This window comes from Lonchura striata, chromosome 5 (genome assembly GCF_050655825.1).
Source record: "Lonchura striata isolate lonStrDom1 chromosome 5, ASM5065582v1, whole genome shotgun sequence".
Lineage (NCBI taxonomy): Eukaryota > Metazoa > Chordata > Aves > Passeriformes > Estrildidae > Lonchura > Lonchura striata.
The window spans coordinates 29840368-29867778 of NC_140707.1; the positions used below are offsets into that span (position 1 = coordinate 29840368).

The 27411-nt window shown below is 40.7% G+C and overlaps 1 protein-coding gene across 1 annotated transcript in view; it reads left to right on the top strand.

The window, feature by feature from the left end:
- The first annotated feature begins 3118 nt into the window (after positions 1–3118).
- LRP5 (LDL receptor related protein 5) overlaps positions 3119–27411 on the top strand; it is a 132514-nt gene continuing 108221 nt past the window's right edge. The window contains exon 1 of the mRNA XM_021555189.3: positions 3119–3355. Coding sequence (XP_021410864.1) covers positions 3262–3355 — 94 coding nt within the window. The 5' untranslated portion in view covers positions 3119–3261. The remainder of the gene's footprint in view (positions 3356–27411) is intronic.

Genomic DNA, 27411 nt, shown 5'->3' on the forward strand with positions numbered 1-27411 from the left:
ACTGGGGTAGGAAGAAGAAATCCAGGAGGCGTAAACATGCAGAAACATCTGGAGCGTTTCAGTCAAACCAAATTTCCCAGCTGTGGCAGGGTGGCTACATTATCCTGGTGCTCAGACATAGCTCTTTGTTTCCCCTCCTTTATCTCTGTGTGTCTTTCCTTTCCCCACCAGGAATGGCAATGGAAGGATGCAGGAACTGACCTGCTTTTACACCTTGGCAGGGGAGGCCTGGCCTCCCAGTCTTGATTTCCTCCCTTTCCTGCTTCCTACAGTCAGGCTCCAAACTTGCTGCAGTTTCTGTCAAACTATAAACAGAAATTATGGAAGTTAGGAAAACTATTCCCTCTGCTCCTTTTATTGTAGGAAGAGAAACCAAGGGAATGTTAGACTGTGACTTGCCCAGAATCACACAAGAAATATTAGATGAAACGGGGCATTGGCGTTTTGGATTTTGCATTCTTGGACACTGTGAGATGCAGCAGTATGAAAAGAGATCCCTCTTTCTTCAATTAAAATAAAGGATAGAATTATGCTTGTGCTATCCTTATATGTGTTTTTGGTTTGTTTATTTTTACATTGTTTTATAATTTCTTGGAAAAATATGTACATCGGGCATTTTGGGAGTGTCACAGCTTTGCCTCCCTTGGTTTTGCTGGAGGGATTTTTGCAGGGCTGAAAAATAGATGGAAGGCAGCTTGCTCAGCTCATGACTTCAGGTTTGCATAACTTCAACTTCCTCCAATTTCCCCTTACAATATATTATCTAAATTTAAGATGGCATCTTCTGGGTTGGAGAAAGACTGTGTTCCTGGCTGCTACTGCATTTGCCATCGCTTTAGATGAATGTCTTTAATGTTTTTTTTAGCAGAGGTGTTTTGGTTAAAGCCCCAAAGAAGTAAGATTCTCTTCCCTAGCTGCCTGCCTCCATGGCCTGATCTCTCATCTCATTTTGTTTTAGACTGTGAGTCAGTCTAAAATTGCTAATTGCTCACATGCTGCTATCTCTCCCTTTTGGTATAAACTGCTGCCATTCCTAACTTGACCACGAAGTTTGACAGGATCAGATAGGGAGATAATCAACTCTTGGATGGAGCAGGGATAGCAGCAGGCTATTGCATACTAGTATGGGACCTTGGGACCCAAGTTATCAAGTGCTGGGATCAGCTGCAAGCTGAAAGAGGACTTGCTGCTGCCTTCCAGCAATCTGTGGGCAGACTCAACTCACCCTCTCTACGTGGCTTGGCGCTGGCATTGGAGCGATGGCTGGGTCATCTCAGCAGCTGATCCCTGATCCTGTTAGGGCCAGGGGCAGGAAGGGCAGGGAACCTGATTGCTGTGGTGCTGTTGAGGCCACCTCAGGACAGCCTGGCTCTCCCTCCAGGCACACAAGCCAATTTTGTGTATGGCCCCCAAGCTGATTAGGGTTTGGGATGAGAACCCCACTGTTCTCCACTGCCTGCTGCAAGCACAACTGCTTCATGTGCCCTTTCTCTGCCTCTAACTTCAGTTAACCCCACTTCATGCCATGCCAGGACTGCTGGGTAATTTCCACATTGCAGGAGGTTAGACCCATCAAAAGTAAAGTCCAATCACTGTCTTCAACAAATAAAGCTTTCATCCAGTTATTTGGCTGGTCTTGGGCAATTTCTTTAAGCAGATGCAAAACAAAACCCTCATTCAGTTGGTGTTCACACAAAGTTTTTCCATTAATGATTTACAGCAGCCTAGATTTGGGTTCCAGTTTATCCATCACCAAAAACCAACTTCTGCTTCTCCTACCTTCAAGGAAGTTGAGATTATTCTAGGTTTTAAATGCCACCTAAAATGAGCCCTCTTTAAAATACATGTTCTCTATATGTTAAACCAGAAGCAAGAGAGAGAAGAAAACCTTTCCTTTCCCCTTTATAGGTGATCTTTAATGTCAGCACTATAAGTCTTTTGTAAACCCTTGAATTTTTAAACTGCTTTCTGAGGTACGTTGAATATTGCTGACTTTAGGAACAAACCAAATCAAAACACTCGGCCTTTTCCCTTGCAGGGGATGTCTGCAATGGAGTAACCAACAGGACTTAGACTAATTCTTGAGTGTTTGATCCTGGTATTTGAGTTGGGCAGGGGTCCGTGGAGCACCAAGAAGAAATCTCAGCTGCTGCTATAGCACCTACAGCAAGGCAGATAAATTAGTACGTGGCAACAGGGCAACCTAGAAGTCACTAATCTCTGAAATGTAATGAAGCTATTAAAATGTGACATCCATTTGCTAAGTGCTTGCATATGATTTATGGCTTCTGCTCTGAGACTTGCAAAAACTTGTTTAAAGGGGATGCTGGGCTGACCCTTGTGATTTCCACCTCTATTGAAGGCCATCTGGCAATCCTTTTTCTTATTGTCAGGTCAGTGTTAGCACAAGGACACTGATGCCCAAAAATGGACATTTAAATGAAAATTCTTGACTTACGGCATTTGGTTTTATCCCTGTGAGAGAGATGGGGGCAGTATCTGGCCTGTGAAAGGTGCGGGATGTTTCAGTGTGAGCCGGGGGCTTCTCAGCCCTCTGTACCCGGCCTCGGCACAAACCAAGCCCTGTCACAGTGCAGTTTCTGCCTCTTTCCTGGTGGTTACGTGTTTATAGGAGCAGGTGGCATGCTTAACAGGGAGAGGGGAAAGGCAACAAAAGACTGCTGTTGAATGCATTTTTCTTTGAAAAGTAGTGTTTTGTGGAAGAGTGACTTAACAAAATGTTTGTTTTGGTGGGAGGAGAAAGGCAAGAACGAACCTCCATTCGGGAAGAAAAAAACCACTCTTTTTCCTGGAGACAGAAAAAGGGACGGGCGTCCCCGCTGTTAACTTCCAAATCCACCAGCGAAAGGCTGCTTTTTGAACACGCAGCGAGCCATCTTCTCCAGCCTTCCCGGCTGGTTCTGGAGTAATTGCTGCAGCAGGAACGAGTTAACAAGATAAAGAAGAAAGCCCCAGCGCCCCAGCTCCTCCCCGCGCGGCCAGGTGTTCCCGGGCGTGGGACGCGCCGCGGCGGGACGGGGCGCCCCCGCCCGCTCCCGGGATGCGGTGCGGGCCGGGATCCTCCGCCCCAGCCCCCTCCCTGGCGGCGGCGTGAGGAGGAGGAGGAGGAGGAGGAGGGTCGGGTCGGCTGCAGCGCCTCCCCCCTTCCCCGCCTCCCTCCCTCCTCGGCGAGCGCAGCGCCCCGAGCATGGAGCCTGCCTGAGACGCTCCGTGCTCCGGCAGCTGCTGCGGCGGCACAACATGGAGGCGGCGGCGGCCCCGCCGCTCCCGCTGCTGCTGCTGCTGCGGCTCCTCGCCGCCTCGGTGCTGCGCTGCGAGCCGGGCTCGGCCGGGGGTAAGCTCGTCGGGGCGTCGCGGGGCCCGGGCGGGCGGGGAGGCGAGCGCCGCTGTCCCTTTTGTTGTCGGACTTGGGCAAACTTTCCCCCGCGCTCCGCCGGGAGTGCGGCGGGGAGGGGCGGGCGCGGGGCCAGGCTCCCGCGGAGGCGCGGGACGCGCACATGGACGGGCCGGGCCGGCAGGAGGACGGGAAGCTGTCTGCAGCGGTTCCCCCCCGAAACTACTGCTCCTCGCCCCTCTTTCCTGCAAAAAGGGTGCGCAGGAAAAGGAGGCCTCTCCTCTCTGTTCCCTCGGGACAATATCCCGTTTGGGGGCGAGGCGGTTTTCCCTCAGGGGTGGCGCAGGTAAACGCGCACAGTTGCAAAAAGAAAGACAAAAGTCGCCCACCCCCCTCGCCCCCCCAGTCCCGTCCTTCCGCGGTGCCGGGCAGGGATTTCTGTGGAGTTTGGAGGGGTCGGTGTCGGGTGTCGCTCAAACTGCTGGCCGGGCCGGGAGGGGGTGGGGGCACGGCGAGTTTGGTGTGCGTGCCCTGTTTCCCCCTCGCCCCGGCTCCGGTGAGAGGCGGCGGGCGGGGGTCCGGCCCGGCCCGCGGGCGATGCCCGAGCTGCGGTCCGGGTGCCCCGTCCCGGGCATGGAGCCTGCCCTCCGCTTTCCCTTGGCCATCCCGTTTTCGAGAGTGTGCTAATCCTTTTAAATCACAAATAAACAGAGGCGGTGCTGTGCCTGCAGCATCCGTGGGCAGCGGGACGGTGTCCGTTCCTCCTCCGTTTCTCCTGCTTGCGGCTTCGCTCCCGACTTTGTCTCTCCCTGCATGTGCGAGACTTCTGGTTTTTTGCTGCTGCTGCATGTGCTCTGCCCTGATACATCACTCCGGTGCTCGAGCAAGCCGAAGCCTGGTTGTTGCGATTTCCTAGGTAGTTTAGAAAACTCGGCAGTGTGGCCAAGGCTGTCAGAACATCACCTCAGGGCCTCTTTTTATTAGGCCACCCACCTTTTCAAACCTCCTGTAATTATTAGAACTGTCGTTTAGAGCAAGAGAACAGACCATATTCTGCTGGCATCATCATTCTGTATTTTTAGTTGGAGCTCTGTGTGGGTGTGTATTATGTATTGCTTATTCTGCCTGGATTATATCAAAAAGATACACTTCATATTGCAGGGTCCACCTTCTCCATATACACTGCCACAATCTTTATAAAAGGTTACTGAAAGCCTGAAATGTGGTTTGTTCCTTTCTGAACACTTACGTTTGTATAAAGATGTTCACATTCCTGCTTGGCTGAATGAAGCTAATGTAGCTTTGGGGGGGTGGAGGGTGGAAATTGACTTCTAAGGCTCTTATATGAAGGCTTCTTAAAGGATTTCCTTACATTTACTTAAAAGGTTCTAATAGAAAAATCCCTTCTTAAAAAAGGGATAACTCTGCATTTGGAATTCTTAGGAAAATAAGTGTTCATGATAAAACTAAGGAATAAGTTCTGACTTGGAGTTTGGTTTGCTTTCACCTTGTTTGAGAGACAGTGATTAGTTTAATATAGTCTATGTTTGGTATGAACAGTCACCTTCCTGAACACGCGTGGAGGAACTTGGCTACAAACATACCATTTTTAATAATTAGTTAAGGAGTCTTCGTTACAGATCTTAATGACATTGCTTTGTTCTGCCTACTTATTAGGAAGGTTTTATTGTGTTGATCTTGACAGTACTTTTAAGGACAGTTCATCTGTCCTTTTAGAAGGAGCACGGATGTACTATGAGAGGCTCTCCATGGATTTAATTCCCTTTCTGAGAATCCCTGCTCTGTAAGGAGATGCCTGACTTTTAGCTATTAAAAGTATTTTGATGTGCTTATCTTACAAATATGTAAATGCATCTCTGCACGATTGGGGATCTGCTGGGAGCTTCTGCAGTGCTAAAGCTTCCCTGAAGTTTGGCATGTTGTAATAGATCTTGAACACTCTGCTGTTAAATAATTTTGCTGTAGAGCTGTAAGTTCTTGCTCTGTATGTGGTGGTGGTGTCAGGAGTGGTTTTATTTAATTGGTTTGAAATAATGATAAACCTATTCCAGATATGGTTTGTACTTGACTAATTTCACTGTGAAAAGACAAAATGATCATTGCATTTGGTCCTTCCTTGAAGGGAGGAATTTCTTGCTCATGCAAAGTATTTGTTTTTTCATTTTTGTGAAAATACTGTAAGTTATGGATTCCTGCAATTGCACAGTAGGTATTTCATGTGGGGTCTTAAAATGTTCGAGTAAGTTGAGATAATTCTTGTTTTAGAGCTATCTCAAGCAAAAATTATTTTTACTTAAACTCACAAATGCTTGCTTAACTGTGTTTTGTCATGCACTTGAATGTTTCCCAAAATATGGAGATTGTATCTTAGTTTTCTTTAATGTTACAACTATCTGCCTGATACCAACACAGGATACAGAAAGGAGAAGTGTGACACAGGGAAGTGTGGTGGTTGCAAATATTTGAAACTAGGGATGCAGCATGAAATAAAAAATGCATTTGAGCACAACCAACCCTAAAATGACTTTTAATCCTTACTGTTTACATGAGATAACCTATAGCTAGGGAAACCTGTTGCTGTGGTGAAATGTAGAATGTAGCAGGAAGCTCACTTACTAATTTTATGACAGGGAAATGTGCTATGTAGGAGTCCTCAAGTGCATTTCAGTACCGTTTCATTTGGTCTGTCATTGATATAGGGGGCTAGTTACTATTTTCCTAGTAACTATTGCTACCATGATGTGAGGATCTGTCACAAATTATGGTCATAAATCCTCTTGAAATAATGAGGAAATAATGAAAGTTCAGGTTGACTGTGAAGTTTAAGTTCATACTTTCAAAGCACTGAGTCTTCTTTCTCCAGGGAAAGTTAAATGGGTTTAACTGTCTTTAGCTGTGGTATGTGAATGGATTTGTTACTATTTCATTTTAAATTAAATTATTTAGATTTATTTTAAAGCACACAGAGATGCTTTAACATCATTCATACTATAGATGCCTGAAATACGTAGACCAGCCTGACACACAAAGTCAGTAGTTAGAAGAATATGAATGTATTTCATCGATACCTCAGCATAAGTTCCATCGTTGCCACTTGCTGCTTTAGCTTAAGAATTTTTATTTTAGCTGTTTATAGTGTAATTGTTAGTAAAACAGGCTACGGGTTTTGTCCCAGCTGTAAATTTTCTCAGTCCTGCATGTTTCTTGAATAAGGCAAGCCAAGGTAAGTTTTTAGCAAACAGAGATTGTTTCTGGGAACTTGTTATCCTTTAGTGTTAGGGTAAGATTTGGCAGCATAACCAGAAATAAAGGTTACAAAACCTCTCCTGGAATATAGACACACCCGATTTACTCTATAAGACTGTCTATTGTACCTCTGCTTCTAGTTAAAAATTAACCAGCCCTGTACATTTCAAAGCAATTCTCTTTGTCAAAACAGAAATAAATTTCACTTGGTGAATTTCACTTGGTGGTGCTCAGAAACAGCTATAATAACAAGGTTTAGTTTCATGTTAGATCAGTATTTCTTGTAAACTTACTGTACGGTATGAAAGCAGCCTGCCATCTTAAGACTAAGGACAATAAGTAGACTTAAATTCCTTCTTAGAATGAAGAGAAATAAAGTTACCTACAATACCATCTTTCTAAGAAATCCTCTTATTTTTTTCCTTATGTGTGTAACCCAAGGGCTATTATACAGTCAAAATGTTTAGCTTTTGTAAATTCAGAATTTCTCTTGGGAGTTGATATGGCTGAAAAAAACCCCGAAACACTGAGAACCCTTGAAAGAAATGGGTGTTACTTTCTGCTCAAGACTTCTGTGGAGATCTCACATAAGTACCAACCTGAGCTTCAGGGGAGGATGGGCAGTAGAACAATTATTCCCTCAAGTTTGTGGCACAGGCCAGCAACAATGCAATTCTACTGTGCACAGTGGAAAGCAACATTTTCCTTAGATTTTGAGGCATGTGGGTTGTGTTTTTTTTTTTTGTATTCTTTCTGACAGGATTGTCTGACAAGACTTCAAGGTTGTTCACTTAGGATAGGAGCAAATAATTAAGATGCTGACTAGGTGGACCCATGTGCTGTTTGGACACTGAGGTCTTTCTGAAGAAGGCAAAGATGTACCATCTCCTGATAGCTCACATCTGGGACTTCTAAACTGGAAAAAGTAATTCTGGAGAGTCCTACTGCCATTAACTTAGGCTATGGAAAAGCTTATGATAGAGTCAAAGGATATTTTTAGCAATTCTTGAGATTTTGAGTGATGAAACAGTTGTGGCAAGAGCAGGAAAGAAAATGGGAACTATGTCCCACACAGTATTGTTCAGTAGAGTTGTTTTTTTGGAGCTTATGGGCCAACAACTCTTCGGTTTCTTGTCTCAGAAAAATTGGAATGTGGAACTTAGCAGTGTCTCATCTTTGTGGTTTCTGTTTACTAAAGATTGAAACTATCTGTTAAGCCACACAATTCGACTGAGAAGCTCCAAAGAGTGTAAGGAATGGGTGATGGGCTGGTAAGGATGTTGAGGGTCTGTGTAATAAACAAGATTTTTAATTTAGCTGTTCTTTCCTTTATTCTTGCTTGACTCACTCTTTGCCTGCCAGCACAGACAGATGTAAGGTGTCATTTTGTATTGATGTTAAATCCATGGGCAACTTTTGCAAGGATGCCAATAAATTGACACATGCTTTATTTAAATTGGTGTGTTTGCTCTGGATCATAAAAGTGTTAAAGCAATTGAAACTGCTTTCAAACCAATAAATAATTTGTGGTGTGTTAGATTAACTTAATGGAAATAGCCTACTGGGAAAAGAGCTTTCTTGACTGTAAATCAGCTACAGAATTGTCTTCATTTCACAGTTTGTAGGCCTTTTGCTATTGCAATAAACAGCACTGACAGCAGATTCAGTAGTAAATTCTTGGTGAGATTGCCAGTGGTGTGAAAAGCTCAAATGTTGGCATGTGTGTTTAAAAGGTGCCTGGTTAATAATATAATTGTTGAATTCTGTTTGGCACTTTTACTTTTTTAAATACTGTGTTTATTTTTAGCTAATTCTGAATGTTCTGCAAGGATGGCATCTGTTATTTATCTATTATACATAAGGAAATTGAGCTTCCCAAGTTAAATTTCACTTACTTTAAACAGTGACAAAAGTTGTCTTTGTGGCAGGCAGAATTTTTGAACTCTGGTCTTCCTGTCGAGACTATAGATGTAAATCGGGTAATTGTTCAATAAATCAAGTGTGATATTCCTGAGCTGTCATGAAAGGTGATGCAGCTGGAGAAATGAAGTTGCAAGTGTGTTAAGGGGTAACTCTCCCCTCTGCTAAGGAAAGTAGAAAGATGGAAACTGTATTTCTGGTTTTTATTTGGTTACACAAAGGTCTTGATTTTCATGTTTTTCTCATGCATTCTTGTTAAAGGGCATATGGTGTTCTGTGAAAGCATAGTGTTTTTAATTTAGTAGTTCTGTCCTTACAGGACACCTGTTGGCTTGAGTTTTGTCTTGGAGGGAGATAAACGATTGATTTATTTATCTTGACATTTCTTCACGTGGCTTAGAATTTGATAACCTTTTGTAATGGTGATTCCAGAGGTCCTCTCTTGCCCTTTCTTTACATGCCATAACTGTACATTTTGTTTATTTCACCATGTTGTTGCATTTAATGTGATGCATTATACATTTTTTAATACAGGAATTGGATGTGACTTGTTACACATGACTGCTAAGATGATAAATTAGCTCTGGGGGATTCTTGATCCTCAGCCTTCAAGAATTAGACTGGAGGTAGGAGGGGGCAGTCAGTAGAGACAGAAGCTTGACCCCTTCTTTCTGTAGTGTTTTCAAGAGTAAAGCAAGGTCGGAGAGAGTGAGTGAGTGTTGTCTGCTTTGTGTTTCTGCACCTCTGGGCTGATGAGGAGTAGCAGTGGATTGAATGAACCTGCTTAGTGAACTTGGCTTTGGGGTTTGGGAATCAAATACTGTTACTATAATGTGATTTTGCAAATGTTCTTTCTATTTTTCTGCTGTTCAGTGCTGGTTTTAACTAAATAAGAAAAAAAAAAAAGGGAGTAAAAAAATCTGAGAAGACTCAGATGATGAAATTGTACAGTGCTGCTATAATCTATAGGTTGTTGATACATAATTTGAGAACTCCTCTGGAATTCTGTATGTATGGCTTAAGCCATATACCACAGGACTTGAAGTAGGCACAGATTATGCTTAACAGCAATAAGAAACTTAAATCCTGGTCAATAACTTCAGGATGTCTTCAGTGGAAATTATGATTCCAGTTTCATGGATGCTTTTTCCAGTCCTTAATTTTTCATTAATTTTGCACAAAGACACTATTTTCTATTCTTCCAGATTGAACCTGTACATGCTGGGTTTAAGAAAGGGGGGAAAAAAATCTTTAAAACACAATAAATGTAATTAAATTGTGTGATTTGGTTTTGATTTTTTTTTTTGTTATCACACAAAATCATGCTGTAGAGTATGGCTATCAAGAAGGTCAAGTTACTTCCTTTTGGCCTTGCTGTAGGAGATGGAATGCTTTTTTAGTGGACTTTTCATGATGGTGGTGATCAGAACTTGTTTGTTCTTAGTATGTGCTCCTGAAGGAAACAGCTTCATGGGGTAGGTAAAGACTTTGCAAATCTGTTCCTTCAGGTAAGGCTGAAGGGTATTTTTTGTGACATTGAGTGAGTGGTCTGCCAGCTGCCTTATTGTTATGAGATTTTGCTGTTCCTTGCACCCAGTGGGGTGCTTTGGCACTTTTTTGTGTTATTTTTCCTTCAGCCCATCATTTCTAGGGCGTTGTGAAAACTGTGGCATGTTCCTGTGTAACCAGACTTTGTCTGAAGAGTCTGTTGAGTGTTGAAATCTGTGTGTGAAGTTTAAGAAAGTCTTTTAAGCTGATTTCTCTAGTTTTAGTTCTAGAAGTGGAGCATAAATGATACTCAAGGCAATGTGAAAGGCCTTACGTCTTTACTGTAATTATTATTGTTCAAAGGTTATTTTCAAATAACTGGTAGGGGACAGTTTCTACAAGTTTTTGTGCAGATACAAAAATAAGATTTTGGGGGCAAAAAGTGATTGCTTTAGAAGGACAATCGCAAAGCCGTGGCATTTGGAAATGTTTCTGCTGCGTATTTGTCTTCACAACACTGTTGTTAGTTCTGTGGTGGCTTGACCTTGTCTGGATGCCAGGTGCTCACCAAAACTGCTCTATTTCTCCCCTTTTTGACTGGAGAGGGGAGAGAAAGTTTAACAAAAGGGTCACGGGTGGAGTTAAAGACAGGCAGAGATCAGTCACCAGTTACTGTTATGGGCAAAACAAACCGAGCTTGTGGAAATTAGTTCAACTTATTACCAATCAAATCAGAGTAGGATAATGAGAAATAAAATCTTAAAAATACCTATCCCTCACCCCTCCTTTTCTCCCTGGCTTATTTAATTTTATTCCTGATTTTCTCCCTCCTCTCTGCCAGCAGTGCAGAGGGACAAGGAAAGGGGGCTGCAGTCAGTTCACCACACGTTGTTATCTACACAGTAAGTTTTTTCCCTTGTAATTTCCCCGGTGACATTCCCAGCACCAGCCGTGGGCCTGGCCTTGGCCAGCAGTGGGTCCATGCTGGAGCTGCCTGGCATTGGCTCTATGGGACATGGGGGAAACTTGCAGCAGCTTCTCACAGAAACCACCCCTGTAGCCCCTTCAATTATCAAAACATTGCCACACCAACCCAGTACAGGCTCAGTCGCTTAGACCAGGGTCTTGCTGATGCCAGGAAAACATATTCTGTAATAGAGCTGTCTTTTTATCTGTTTTGCATTTCATTGTAGAGGAAGAGAAAAAGTGAGAGTTTGCCTCTTGGATAACAGTTTGTCTCTGGTGATGACAGTGAACGACTCGAGGAAGAAAAGGAATGAGAGGTTATGAGATTTATTCTCTGTAGTGTAACCAGGCAATGTCTATACAACATACTTATTAGTCTTTTTTAGCACTTTAGGCTGATACAAAAGTCAGTATGCTGTTTCTTGAACTTTTCAAAGCAGCAGAACTTAAAAACCAAAACCCTAATCCTTTGTTTTAAAGAAGGTATCACCTTTGGCCACTGAACTATAAATTACCCAGTGTTAGATATATGTTGGTCCCTACTTACATTGTCCATATTATTCCAAGAGCTTTGGAGGCTTTATGTAACTAGTTATTTCAGAATACTTATCTATTCTGTCCTCTTTAAAGAAGCTTACTCATGGCCACCAAGTTTCCTATTTTCTCTGTCACCTTTTGCTTTGTTTTCAGTTGTTGAAAACTTTCTGGTTTTAGAAAAAGCTCAGAATAGTCACCTGCCATATAGGAATGAATTTCAACATAAAATATAATAGAAATTATACAAATAGTTTTACTTTTGCTTTAGATTTTTTTTTCTCTGATTGCTTCATCTGCTTGAAATTAAGCAGCTTGAATTATGAGGTGTTTAAGCATCTGTTTTTTTTTTCAAAGGGAAAGTGTTTTAACCTCAGAAATCTGTATTGCTGACTTACCTGGATGTGTCTATCCCAAAAGATATAAAAGCAAATTAATCTGACTTATTTGTGTTCCCAAGTGAGAGCTAAGAGGATGAGAATGCACATGGGTGGCATTTTCCACTTAGAAAGTCTGCCCAGCTGTGGATGATTAAAAAATATCTATACATTATCTGTATCTTTAAAAGCTGAGTAAAAGAAATATGTAGTTAGGGGGAATTTTGGGCTGTCTGGGTTTTAACAGTATGTTTTTTACTGTCTGAATGTTGTAGACTATTACTTATATTCTAAATCTCCAGTTTGCAGGTGTTCACTGATAGAAAGGGCATACTCAGAAACAGTTACACATCTGGACTTACTTAGGCAAGCTACATAGTGAGAGTAGGCAGGGTGTGGCTAATGCAGGCAAAATTACAGTGGATCCTCAATAAATTGGAATTGAATCGTTTGCAATCCTTCCCTGCCTCTAAAAATGAATTTGGATTTTCATCTCATCTGGCCTATCTTTAACAGTCCTCCCATCCTGAGCCACAGAGCCCCTGACTCGATGTCAGCTGTGACTTTGGAACCTGCACAGGAGGGAAGGTTTTCTGTGATGCTGTTAAAAAGATGAACTTTTCAATTGCAAAAGCCAGGTATGGTGACTTACAGGAGGAACCACACATCCTCTAAAGAGTGAGGTAATACTCCTTGAGGCTTTTTGACTAGAGTTACTGAATTCTTAAGGGTTCTCATAACTTCTGTGAACATTGTAGCTAGGTGAAATTTGGAGAAATGCACAGACACCAGCAAAGACGTGAGTGTTGGATATGCTTGCAGTGAATAGACCATGATCTGCAGGTGTTCTCTAAGAGTCACAGGCAGCTCGAGTGAGCTCTGTACCTTGTCTGTAGCTACCAGACCATTCCGTTTTCCTGGAGCAGAGACAGGTTTGCTTCTAGTTCAGAAAAATGCTGACCTAGGCAGAAGTAATCTTTTGCAAGGACCTGGCTAGTTTATGGTAAAGTATTTACACAGGGAAGGGTGTGAGACTTTGGGGGGGAGAGGGTGGTTTTCCTCATATGTCTGTGTGTGAGCATGTATGCAGTAAGTATCTATGTTCTCACATGCTTACACACTTGGTTAACCAGTTTCTCCTGCTCTGTTTTTTCTCCTTTCATTCTAATGGCTGTGTTATTGAATAACCTCCAGTTTCTGAAAAAAAAAAATCTCCATAACCCAGAAAACCACAACCATACTTTTTGTGTAGACTTGAATGCCTGATGTTAGCTGTTGATACAGAATTTTGAGGTGAGTTTCACAGTTGCCAAGTATGGCACTGGAATGCAGTATACCTGGATTTGGTTTTGGTGGTGTTACCAAAGCATGCCCTGAAGTCTGTGAACTGACAGCATTTTGTCCGAGAACAGGTGACAGTGATACAGAAATGGTCTCTGAATGCATCTTGGAGTGTTCTGCACAAGAAGCACTTCAGAGTCATCTTCTCCTGTACTTATGGTTTTTAAATAACCATCTAGGAGTAAACCTACTTTGACTCCATTGCATTGTTCTCTTAATGACTGTTGGTCCATTAGAGAGGAACGAAGCCTCAAACTAACAGGATGATAGGTAAAGTATTCCTTAAAAGGCAGGGCAATGAGTATTTATTAATCAAAATTGTATGCCTGATCAGTGTTCTGCACCTAAATATTTGACCTTGCATAACCACTTTTCTAGTCCTTTTGCAATCTTTACAATTTCTGCATGCAGTATCACTTTCCTGTATTGGTAGTATTTCTTTTTAACTTGAAAGCTCTTTTAGGCAGAGATCTTGTATGTTGTTTTTAAAATTTCTACCAGCTTCTTTTGTGTTGTTCCCCCCTCTTCCCCAACTGTGTGAAGAACCAAGGCTGCTAAAGGTTGAAATGTCTGTAGGTGGGTAATTTTTATTACCCGGTGGTCAAGAGAGGTTACTTCCCTAAGTAGGATGATGAGGTAGCATCGACTGAAAGGCAGAAAACCAAACCCTAAGCAAAACAAGAAGCCAGCCCCAAACCACCCTTCTATTTCTGGCAGTTTGGAAAAGCTGCCTGCTGTCCCTTTAGCATGTGGCTCCACTAACATTGTCTACTCATGACAGAATTGGTAAAACTGGAGAAGCTGCAGCTGAGTGTGTGTTTGAAGATTGCTGCTTTTTATTCAGTCTAGGGCACAACAGAGAAGATGAGCACATGGAAATACTTTGCTGGTGGCCTCTGTTGATGTTACCTCTCAACTTGCACGGTCCAAATTAAGGTTTTCATTGTTACTTGCAAAAGACATAAGTGATCTAGGATTCATTTACCTTAGGTATTAACCACCTTGACACATCTTGTCCATCTTGTGACAGTAATTAGGTCATGGAAAATAACTCTGGTTGCTGATTCCCAGGTTGTGGAACTCCTGGCATGTGGAGATAGAGCACATCTGGTGCTGGTCCTCAGAGGCAGAATACAGCCAGCCCAGAGCCTATTGCATGTGGGGAATGATGCAAGTGACTTGTTTTCTCTGAACAATGGCTATGGGATCTTTGTGAGTGTTGGCTTCTTGCCTGTTGGGTGTTTTTGTTTGGTTTTTTTTGTTTGTTTGTTTGTTTTCCCTGAGGAAGTCTGTGTGCAGTGAGGGAGGATGTGGACTACTATAAGTTCTTGATACAGCTGACTTGGTCCTCCAAGCAGTCTTTGCTTCTTAACAGTGGTGCCCTTATATATGCAAAATGCCTGCATCTTCACTGTAGAAAACACTTGGTAGATACAGGTAAAGATTCTGGGGTCCTGTCTTTTGTGCTTTTCTGACCCTTGGGATTCTGTGCAGTCAGTGTTGCGGGGCCATAGTAGAAAGTATTCTATCTGAAGTAGATGTACTGAAGTGTTCAACTTTGAGGAACTTACTTGGGGCCTGTTAGACTCTCCTTCCTTGTACAGATTATCAGGCTTTTGTAGGGTAACAAAACTTGCTTTGTTTGAGGTAGAATATGAATTCAAAATCTAACAGCTATTCCACAATTACTTCCCCTGGGGTGCTTGTATTTTGGAACGGTTTCCCCACAAAGATTAATTATGGAATACTTTATTATGGTCTTATATTCCTCTTGGTCTTGGAACTCATTTTGCACTATGGGGATTGAGAGTGAGTTACAGGCTCATGTTACTGAATCACATCTGCTGGTCACATCTTGATGTAAACTGTTTCATTATCACGGTTGTTTATAACATGTCACATTTCCATTCACTTGTTGGTAGCTTCTTAGGATCCTTTTGTCCACAAATGGTGGTTTCTGAGGGGAGAAGCCTTCCGGGAGTCTGTGGGAACACTTTGGGTCATATGGCAAGAGTATCCTTCAGACACATTTGGCCCTTGATTGGCAATGAGGCAGAGGTGGGTGTGAGGACTTGTTTGAATGGACAACAGGAAAAATGTTGATTTGCATGGGAAGCCATGATGTAGGACAGGTACACTCAACTCATGTGTACTATTGTGGGGTAGGAATTCATTCTGTTACTTGTAAATTCTACTGTTCTGTTTTTTAATTACTGTTAAATTCTTCAGGTGTTTAGATCCCTGACCATTACTTGTGAGGAAGCTGCTTTACGTATTCTTTCCTGTAGCAGCAGGTTTGTTTGGTTTTTTGTTTCGTGGGTTGGTGGTTTTTGGGTTTTTGGTTTTTTTTTTACTCATTTAAATTTTATGAATAAAACCTTTATCTCTGTTGGAAACTAAAATGACTTCAGGTGTCTCTGCTGGCATTGCACAAGTGCCATTGCTGTTGCAAACCACTGTGTTGGCAGGAAGTGATGAGTGGGTCAGTAAAACTTCACAGCACTTGAGGGATGATGTCCCATTACTAATGAAAAGCTTTTGCATGGTTTCTCAAGTTTTGGGCATCAACTGGAGAATTTGGGGAAGTTGCAGGGATAAAAATCAAAAACCTCTGATTTTCTTCAGGAACTAATATTGATAATTTTTTTTTCTTTTTAATTTGAAATGTTTTGTATGCAACAATAGACCAGTCAAGCACAGTGGGGGATGTTTAAATGTTATGTGCACACGCTTAAAACTGCAAAAAGAAATTTTAGCACCAGTTTGTTATTCCAAAGTCTGAATTAATGTTGGCTGTTTATAAAAGGGAATGGACTTCACAGGGTTGTTTTCATATTTAAACTTCAGCAGGACACTGGGAGCAGATTACTGTGAGTATTTGAGTAAATTGTGTTTGCTTAGTGTGCTTGGCAACATTTATTTTAATGAAAGTTTAGCTTTTAAGCTATTCAAATTCAATTGCAAATCTTTGGCCTTCACTGTGAAGGTAAGATGACTGGGAAGAAAAATCAGTGTGGGATTTTTTTGTTTGGTTGTTTTTTTTCGTTTGGGTTTTTTTGGGGGGATTTTTTTTGCAGTTATTGATGTGTATGATGTCAGTTGTAATATCTCTCTTGTGAATGTGGCCAGAGGTGACTGTGTTTTGTTATCTTTATTCAGAAAGGCTTTGAAACATGGAATGTTAATTTATTCAAAGCCTTGTCATAGATATTGCTTAATCCTAAAGTGAAAATTTTTGCTGGGATGATCCCAAAATACTGACAAATAGATGAGCCTACACAGATAGGCAGAGAATGCTTTCTCCCATGTTTGGCTGAGCATGTGCCAAGTGGATGGTCAGACTCTGCTGGATCCTACACGTCTCCCAGCTTCAGCTCCACCTGCTGCACTGGCCAAGCAGTAATGGTTACAAAATTCTTCCCAGCGTCTGAAATGGCACAAAACTTCCAAGTCCTGACAGCTGCAAGTTCATGTTAAAAAACAAGATTTCCTGAAATTGTCTATTGCCTACCTCAAAGCACATCTCTCTATATCTTTGTGAGATTGGCACTACCAGAAAAGACCTGAATTTGATTTATTTGCAGTTTATTCTTTAGATTTTAGTTATTTTTTTACTCTTCCCCAGTGGCTTATTTGACACAAAACTCAACAACTGGTTCTGTTACTGCTTCCTTAATCCTGGAGAATGGTTGTGTGGGGTTTTTTGTGTGTGTGTGTGTGTGCGGGGGGGGGGGGGTTCCTCCTCTAATACAATATATAGGCACAGACAATGCAAATGGAGTTGCAGCAATGGAATGCCATTCAGTGAATTTACTAATGTTATATATTTTAGAGCTATTTTTGTAACTGATGGTGTTACAATAAACCAGGAGCTGGTTGAAAACACCTGGTGTGGATTAGGACAAGGCTATGTTTCAAATGGAGTGTTTTGTCCAGTGGTTTCAGTTGAAGCAGCATTCTGTTTCAATTCTGTGCTCCTTCTAGTGACAGCATGAAAATATGTGACCATGTAGTAAACTAGGCCTGAAAGTAACCTTAGTTATCCTCTGGTTTGTGGGATATCTTATCCTTACTCATTGTTTTAATTATTGTTTTAACTTCCTTCTGTTCTTCCGACACCAGTCTCCCCTCTCCGTCAAAAATATTATTAATAAATCCCTGTATCAGAGAGGAGAAAGAGGGAGACTGATCAATGACATAGGTTAAGATGTGACTTAAATTTTCTCTAGTCTAATAAAACTGTGATACTGAAAGATCAAGGATTTGATGGGTCTAACATTCAGCTTTGAAGGAAGGATGATGCCACATGTTTCTATGCAATTCACATGTTGCACAGCCTGTGATGTTGGGGGTTCTTTTTTTAAATAAATAAAAAAAAAATCTAAGCTCTGTGTGTTATTTTTACAAGTCTTTAATTGTTTGTGCTGCACCTCATTAGTGACAAGAATAGCATCTTGGAGAATCTTCTGAGCAATGCAGAAATGGAGCATGTGTTCGCATTTATAGTGTGATGTGATGTGAAGGAGGGTTAATTGTATGGATTAACTGTTCTCTGGAGTAGATAGATGTTTTTTCCTTTGATGTTGTGGTGTCCTTGGACAATTAATGCATGAGCTGAAGTTTTTGGTTTGAAAATTTCAGCTTAAGTAGCCTTTAGAAATGTTTGGTGTCATTTGATGTCAAGTCTTATTATCTCATTAGCATATATATATGTGTGTGTGTATGTATGTTTATATCTATATAAAAATGTCCTCTGCCTTATGAGGTTTTATAAAGGAAGCAACTTAATGCTATAATCAGTGGAAAACATTCTTGAGAGGTTTTAGGTGCCCTAACTTCCTCCAAGTAAAGCATCTTCTCATTACAGAGCTTCTTGATGCCCAACAGTGAATTGGTGATAATGACTTGCAGTTACTGGCCCCTGGGTGGCTTTTCTAAAACAAGTTGGTGGTTTTGAATCTCCTTGCTGTAGAGGTGATAACATGTATCTCACAGTGCTCTCTACATTGCAAGTACAGGTCACAGCAAAGGAGACAAAATCCTGTGAATTGTCCTCAAAAGTGCTTTACTTCCTTCACCCAAGCAAAGTCTCTTGATATCAAGGGTGACCCATATTGCCCATGGTAATTAATAGAAGACTGACATAGGTAGGGAGTTCTGGATTTTAGGTCCCCTTTTTAAAGGAGAAAATGTTTTAATTTTCATTTGCATCTTAGTTCATTTCTCTACCACATGAGCTTGATAAAGGACTTTCCTGTTTCTACTTGGTGCTGCTGTTGTTGCAATAGTACAGTATTTTCTGTTAGGACAAGGTGATGGTTGCCTTAGGTCTGAGCAATTACTTAGTTACAGAAGCTACCTAAGTTTAGTATAGAAGTGAAGGGGTTTTGTCAGCTGTGCTTTGAGTGTTTGGTGTGGCTTGTGCTCTTTTTGGTGTTTTTGAGGAGAAAGCAGTTTTTGATAAAAAGTGAATGCTTTTGTGGTCTAGTTTACATCTAGTTTTAGAGAAGGTAGGTTTTTTCCTCTAGTTTAACAATACTCTCTGGCTGTTCAGCCTTCTCTTTCAGACAGTACAGCAAAGGTTAGGTGAATGAAGACAACATGTTCAATTTTCTTGCATTTCACAAATGAAATTTAAGGTGTCTTCTGTTTGCTTTTGGAACTATTCACATAAGTCTTACATTTGGGGCATAACATATTTTTAAGCAAATCTTCCATCTTCAGTATGTAGGAAAAAAAGCCCTTCCCTTTGCATGTAAATCTGTGGGTTAAATTTGGTTTATAAGCCCCTATTGTATTGTAAGAGGACAGATGTTTATTTTGTATTTAGTCATTGTCATTCATACCTGGAGGGAGTTACTTAAATGCAAATGCTCATTTCTTGTTGCATTTCATGTTTATTGAGAGTCTGCTGCACAGTCTCGGTTATAAAAAGTTAAAATGATGTTGGTACTTGACAGTGTGCTTGTGTCTGACATTTCTGGATTGGAAACATGATTTTAGGCTGTGGGTCATACATAGCTTTTTGTATTAACAGTTGTATTTTGTCTTGTTTTTAATAAGCAAAAGGATATGCACATGTTTAATAGGGAGGATGGGATCCAGGACTTTTTAAGTCCAAAACAGTCTGCAACAGCTGGAAATAGAAGAGGTGTAAAACTGGTTCTAATAAGCTTACTGTGCTAAAAGGCTTTCACCAGCCAGGACAAATGGCACTGCTCCTTAGTGCAGCTGTGAGTGTGTTCAGTGCTGGGCAGAGCACTGCAGTGGTGAGTGTGTTGTGTGTGTTTGCCCCAGATGCCCAGTCTGGTGTCTGAACGACTGCAGTATTTGTTAAGTTTTCTCAACTGTTGTGTGTGGTTGAAATAGTTGTTTGGAATACCATTCTCTGAAATGCCCTGGATGTTTTCCAGATACCAAGAGAGAAATGTTCCCGCTGTGAAAGTCTTGGGTCATGTCTTCATTGCTGAAACAGGTGTTGTTACTACACTGATACTGCAATCTTGATGTGAAATTCCCGATAGAGTCAGTGCAATTCTGTGCAGCTTATGAAATCTTGGGTGAGGAGTGAAATAATGCTGCTGACTTTTTACTTGATGTAAAATTTCCAGTTCTCCTCGAGCACCTTTGCATTAAAATAGCTATCTCAATGGAAAATTTGCATCTTTCTCTTTAGCAATGAAGGCATAGCCAAGCAGTGCAAATGAAGGGTGGAGAAAGACAATATGGTGCATGAAACAGGATGATCTGATCACTTGTGGCCATAAATTGCTGGAGTTTGTTTTGTTATAGTATAAACAAATGCATTTTGTTCTGTCCTCCATGATACTGCTTCCTTGTGTAATGCTTACAGGCTTGTGCCCTTCCTTCTGGAGAAATCTTGTTGCTGTTTATCAGAAATCCTGTTTCTTATTTGCAGTACACCTTGTCTAGGCTGCAAAGGAATGGGAGATTTGGTGTGGCTGAGATAATTCCTAAACCATTCATGATAGTAAAATCTATGTCTTTTGTACAAAAAAAAATATTGCAGGGTAGCTTGAGGTATGAAAAAATATGTTACTTTGGAACAAAAAACACTGGCTATGGTTCTACCGTGGTCCTGATTAGCAGGCTGGGCTCTTGCCTTGGATGTGCTGTGCATGACCCTTAATCCTGGTCCTCTGTGGATTTCCTTTCATTCTTTGCCTTGTGTTTCTGGACAGCAAGTTTGTCAGCTGTGACAGTCCTTCCCATGGAGCGTTTCAGGGTGCACATCACAATTCTGGCTTGTAGGTGTCTCCGTAGTGTGAATGACCACAGTTCATGTTGTGTAGAGTTTGTTGTTTCCTTTTTTTTCCCCACTGTGTTTCTCTGCAGAGACAAATCTGACTTTCTTCTGATCCCTCCTTCCCCCCCTTTATAATGAATTTCAGGTTTTTTTAGACATTCATTTCCTTTTTTGTTTGGGAAAGGCAGATATGTGTTGGGTTAAAACAATAATTAGGCTTGGCTGTTTATTCAGGTGGGGAAATAATGTAGAAAAAAAAAGGAAGAATTAAGTCTTGAAACGACCTGGGAAGAAAACTATTTTTTTTTTTCTTTTTATATCTTAGCTCTTTCTGGAGTTAACCTGCTGTCAAAGTTGAGGTGCACCATGCTTTTCTAGTACCTCTCCTGCTTTATGTTTCTGTAATATGAGAGTATTCTACAACATTGTGGCAGCTTCTCTTGCCTATGCAGTGCAGACAGTTAATTTCTTATGCCACTAAGATGTTATTGAGACTCACATGAAAATTTCAAGAGGCAAATAAGGTTAACTTGAAAAATAGGTGATAATTTGTTGTAGCTCTACGTGGAAATATTTAAAATCTTTAGTTTGGGAGTTTGTGCGTGGCTAGGTTTATGCCTAAAGCATAGAAGTACAGCAGACCTATGCATACCAATGAATTCTTTTTTATAAGCACAAAACCTCTTCTAAAGCTCCTTCCCCTGAGCACTGTGTGGACAAGACACAGCAGCATAAGAGAAGGTGCTCTGCAGGTCTGTCTGCAATATTCTGTCTGCAGCTGAGCTGGGCAAAGAAGTTACCTTATTGGTTTTTATAAAATCTGTGTGCCTTTTGAAACCAAGATCCTTTTGACAAGATCAATTCAAGGAAACCAACGGTGTATGCAGTCAAATGGGCAGATTTCAGGACACCAAAACACCTGTGGCCCAGTAGGAGACTGGGGAATGCCACTGGGGAGGGACAGGAATGAGTGGCCAGTTCAATCAGACAGCAGAATTAAACCCATCTGACCTAGCCCAAAGCAAAGGGCATGTTTAAATCAAGATCCCTCCTAACACAGTGTAGCTGCAGTTTGATTTGCACAGTTTCTGATTTTTTGCAGTTTTACAGCCTTCTCTTGGTGCACCACACCATCACTTCTTTAATATTGTTTTTAGTCTTCTTTTTTGGTTCCTCATCCTTGATTATTCACCACAGTATCAATAGATGCATGTCACACACTGCAGACACCAAGGAAAGTGACTAGTTAATAATCTTGAGCAGTAATTAGCTGTAAAAATAACAAAACAAAATGTTAAACAGCTCCTGTGTAACTTACCTTTTAAAGCCCCAAATTTCTATTGCCTTTCAGGTTTTCTTAATTTTTAAATAATTATCTATATTCAAAACCTTTTCCAAAATCCAAATGAGGCATTCTGGGGCTGAATTCTAAAACATGTTTCCCATCTTGCACATACAAACTACCAGTCTATACATTTAGGCACAGAACTAATGCAATCTGCTTTCTTTTGAATATTATCAACACTTCTCCAAATGTGGAGACTTTTATTCTGGAAGATTTGAGCTGACAACTGTGTTTTTTGGAAATGTCCTTAAATTCTACATTGTGGAGAGACAAATAACATAGATGATTATTTTATGTTTCTTCAGCTAAGCTACCAGAAGATCATCTTTTTTGTAGTACCATTAGTACAAACATTCCAGATAACTTGCATGACAAATACTGACCTTAAAAAGATAAAAGGAGCCATAAGGAATTGATTTGGTTACATCAAAGTTCTTGGCTAAAGCAGAGTCATCTTCTGCAAGGAATGATCTGCAATGCTTGGAACAGGTTGTTCTGTTTATTTGCTGCTTTCGAGGTGGTAAATTAGGTATTACCAGTGATGTAAGTACAAGCACAAGGTTACAGGTTTCATTATCTGAAATAATCCTCTATTTTCCTCCTTCCTAGCAAGCTCTCGCAAAACCTAAATCTTGAATATTTGACTGGAACGTAGTCTGTACAAAAAACAGAAGTTGTGTCTACAACTTGGCACTGAAATCTTCTCTTAACTTTATGCCCTCTAAAGCTCAGTATCATGTAGCAGGTTCCATTTAACAAGGTGGTTTTTTGGGGGAATATTCCTAACTGTTAGAAGAAAACCATGACAAATTGTGGAACCTATATTTGAGACTTGACTGGTTTTTTGTTCCAATAAGTAACATTTGTCAGCAGCTGAATCCAGCACACGCTATTTCTGAGTCTCTTTTTCTGCAATTTGCAAATACAGTACATATTGTACCTTTGGTGGAAATAGAAATAAAATATCTTTTTTTATTTTCAGCTTTCTAAAGATTTGTGTTTTTTGGAGTTAACATAACATCTGGAACTGGAACTAAAAACTGGAAACAGTTCAGATCAGAAACAAGCATACCTTTGTCAAGCCTGTATTTGTTTAAGTCCTGGATAAAATTTGCAAGCCAAATTTTCCAAATTATGTAGAGCCACTATTTTATCCATTAAAAGTTTGGAACCCTCATCACTGTGTAATCTACTATTATTGGCCAGACAGCTGTCTGCCAAACCAAGGAGGAATACTGAAAAAGAAAAAACAACAGAAAAGAACCTTGCTCCCATTGACATCCAGAATCTAAAAAGGGGACACTGCAGGGTTTTTTTTTTCCATTCCTGGATTGACCTGAACTGTTGTTCCCAGAAAAAGTCATGTTTAGATGTTCAAGGAAGTCACCCTTTTGTCCTCATTCTTCTAAACCATTTTATGCAGAAGTAGGACAAATCTTCAGTTTCCTCTGCAGTTTTAAAATTGTGGAGCATATCTTGGGGGTGGGGGGAAATCCACACCTATTACATTTAGAATAACAACAGGAAAATTGTTGCCATGTACTCTGCATCACAGAATGTGAAACATCCAAGTATATTTTTTTCCTGTCACATCCCCCAACCCTATTTTTAAGCACTGCCTTCGGCACTTACCCATTTTGGCAAAGCCCAACAGCAGTATTGTGTAAGAGACTACTTCAGTGCCACTTCTGCTTATTCTAAAATCAGAAAATACCAGAAATCTCAACGGACAGGCTGTATCCCACTTTTGTGGGTACAAGCAGAGTGCCATATTAATTCTCACAAAGAAAACTGCCAACTGTGTGGAATGTGGTGAACATTGTTATGGAATTGGAGCGATTGTTGGTGAAGCTAATGGTATTAGGTAAAATGCAGGTATGTACTTTAAAGAATCCTTAATCAAAATGTGAAACCTCACTGACAAAACAATGAACCTGCTGTTGAAGCAAATGTGCCTGTGATAAGAATCTCTCTGTGATGGTATCTTGTTAGTGACTTGCTGAGTGATTTGCCTCAGAACACGGTTGTCAGAGACTTCTGAGTTTCTGGCAGAGGTAGGGGCACTATGGGCACTATGGGCAGCAGCACATAGACCATAGCTTTGTACAGCTGCAGGAGGTGAACATCCAGTGCAGTAGTCTGTGATGGCTCTGCAGGAGTTGCTTGGTACATCTTCAAATAGCAGGTGGTGTGTGGGAACTCTGGCAGCCTTCCTTGTGTCACACTGTTCTTAATTTAACACCGGGGAGGGCTGGAGGCTGGCTGTGGTGCCAGTGGATCACCCGTGTGTGTGCAGTGGGTCTCTGCTTTCCAATTCCTCTGTTTTGACACTGTGTTGAACTCAAACATCTCAGTGCAGACCTGTGAAGTACTGCTGCCTACTTGTTCATAGAGAAGGGAAGTTTTGACTTTCTTGGGGAGTTTACTGTCTTCATTTAGAGTGGGATTTTTGGTGTACCTTGGGAGCTTTGACCATCATCGTTGAAGTTTGATGGAAATTGTCAGTTTAAGCTCCCTTGGAGTTCAGTGCATATTCTAATCTCCAACCAGTACCAAACTCAAAAGCTGACTTGTGAGATTGGAGAATGCTCAGTTTAGCAGCCATTTTCAAAGTAGTAGTTTCCAAAGCTTGTTGGTGGTATCTGTCTAAAGCCAATTCCCTAATCCCCAGTAGATGATATATTTGTATTTTAGCTATCATGTGCGTTGTGGTTCCTGAACAGCAAATTGCAGCAGGAGCCTCAAAAGAACAAACAAGTGGTTGTGAACGGTATACTGCTTTTGGGAAAATCTCATGTATATTTTAACCTCTGTAAAAAGCTCAGGTGAGAACTTTCCTGAGGTCAGGAAGATGTGGGGGTTCAGACTGCAGAGATTTTATCTGCTTAACATTAGCTAGTCAGGATTGCATGAGGCTGCAATCCTCAAAACTTTTTGGCTTAACACCAGTTGTGCATTGCACAGAGAGATTGCCAAGAAACAGTTTAGAATAATGTTTAGAAATTTCCTCTAGCAATACAGACCAAATAAAAATTGCTTTATGATCTAGTGAATCATGTTCTTCTCTAAATGTTTAAAGTGCTTGCAAGTCTTATCTGATTAATATCTCATTGTAAGTTGATGTGTCCCCAAATCACAGCTTATATTTTGGGTTTTGTTTAGTTTTTCAGTGAATCTTTAAATATGTTCTGTATGCTGCTTGGTGGTCCTTGTAGTGTCGTCAGCTCACGTGGGCTTGGCTGTCATCCTTTCCAGCTGCTAAAGCTGTGTTAGAAGTGAAATATGCTGTCCTATGTAACCAATTGTAGTATTTGCTATAGCAGTACTAAGGGCAGGCTGAGAGAACCATTGCCTGATGCACCAGAAGAGGCATTTGTCTGGTGTCCTTAATGGGTGGTCTTCAGAAAAGAGCGAGAGTTTGAGAAACCCTCCTTTAAAATAATGTGTCCACATAGGAGTGGTCTTGAACACATGTAGCTTGCTTCCAGGATCTGCTGAGATGCAAGTGCACTGAAGTATGCACACTGAATCCACTAACTTGGCTTTTTTAACATGTGAATTTTTTTTTTTTTACTTGAAGTACGTAATATAACCAGAAACAGGACAGAAAAATAATAAGTTCGGAGTGTGTTGTTGGATATTTTAAAAATATTTAATTACCACCCAGCTAAGTAGAACAGGTTCTAAATTTCATAATTTGTGTAAAACACCTTTGCTGGATTTCTTCAGAGCATGCTCTTCAGGGACATAGTTTGGCATCTCTTGACCAAGGGAAATGAACTAATTTCGGCCAGTGGAGATGACATGGTATATAAGCAGTGCTATATTTTGTTGTTACTGCTAACATTATTATTTAAAAACAAGGCTGCCAAACAAAACCAGTGGTCTGAAGTAACTCTCATCCTCCTAAAACCCTGTCATTATTGCATGTGTGGGAACCCTATGCAATGTGAAAAATACAACAAGATTTTCAAAAGACTTGCTGCTTGTTTATTTAAAAGATAAAACAAAAGTAGCTCAAAGTTTATTTAACAATACTTTAACATTACTATTTGATAAAGCTACTAAATTAATCTGTTTCAGGCAGTCAGCAGAAACAGTGATGTGAGTTACTTAGAAGTTCAAAACTATTTTGTGTAAAACCTGGCATAAACATAATCAATTCCAGACCCCCTTAATCATGATTTTCAGTGAAGCAGTGTGGGGAGTTCAGTCCACTGAGCTCTTTTTAATTTTTTTTTTTTATTATTTTTAAATTAGCTTTTGATTTCAAGACACATAAAAAACCTGCTTTCTTGAGGCAGGGATTAACTGTACAAAAACCATACCTGAGGAATGGCTATCCAACTGCTATTAAAATTCACCTTTTGCAAGCAGTTTTGTGGCTTCTGTAGTGTGCTCCAGTATCTTCAGAACATGCTCCTCTCTGCATTGTGTCTGCATTCTCTTCCCTATCAAGGAAAGCCACAAAAGCCTAACCTGATCTAGTTTTAGTTTCTTCAGTGCATCCTTTCTTCATTGGCTAAGAAAAACTGAACTTCAGCCTCTCATAAAAGTGTTTGCTGATTGGTCTTACTATAATTTTATCTCACAGCCTTCCCAGCTCCTCTTCTTGATAAGAACAAGCTTCATATGTTTTCTAAACCCCCCTAAACCTTTTTCATATACTTTCTGTGGACCCTTTCCCCCTTGCTGGAAACAAGATGTCCTTTAAACTTGCTAAAGTTTAAACGAGATGTCCTTTAAACTTGCGTAATTTATTTACATAACCTGCTTGGAAATATATTTGTGGCTAAAGCCTTGTCACTTCTTGTAGGTACATTAGTGGATGAACAGCCTTGCTTTTACTGTAGCTTGATAGCAAACAGATCTGAGCACTGAGATCCTGTCTGTCTTGTGGTATTCAAGATCATACTTAGCATATATAAACAAACATTTTACCAAATATGGTTTATAATATGGGATATTAGCATGGGCTGGATTACTGCACACTGTGGTATGTGTGGTGTGACCATCTGAATAATTTAAAATATAGGCTGGTAAAGGGGAAAGTTTACAAAGTTACTGGCTGTACACAACACATGTAGATGTATGATATTCTTAGTGGTCTCATCCTGAATTTCAGACCTTGATTCTAAGTAAAGTCAGATAAAATGGAAATGAATCCTCCTTATTTGATAACCAGAACACCTCACAGTTTGGAAAACAAAACTCCTATAAAATGGATTGAACAGGAGGGTTAGAGGAATGGGATGTAATTTGGAGGAGTGTGTTTTCCTCTTCAAGTACTGCTACAAACCAGTCATCATTGAGAGGATCAGCTCACAGAGACAAGTCTTAGCCATTCAGGAATGAAAAGCTGAGTGCATCACTGAGCCTTTTGTTGGAATATCTTCAAGTGCCTTACTTGAGCATGAGTGGCTTCACTGCAGCCCTTTGAGATAATTAATAGCAGAAGGAAGGATATGTTTGTAGCAGGAGGAATGAGTTTTACAAATTGTTGGGCTGAAATTCCTGTTCAAGTTCTTTGCTACAAGGGAAGAAATGTGTG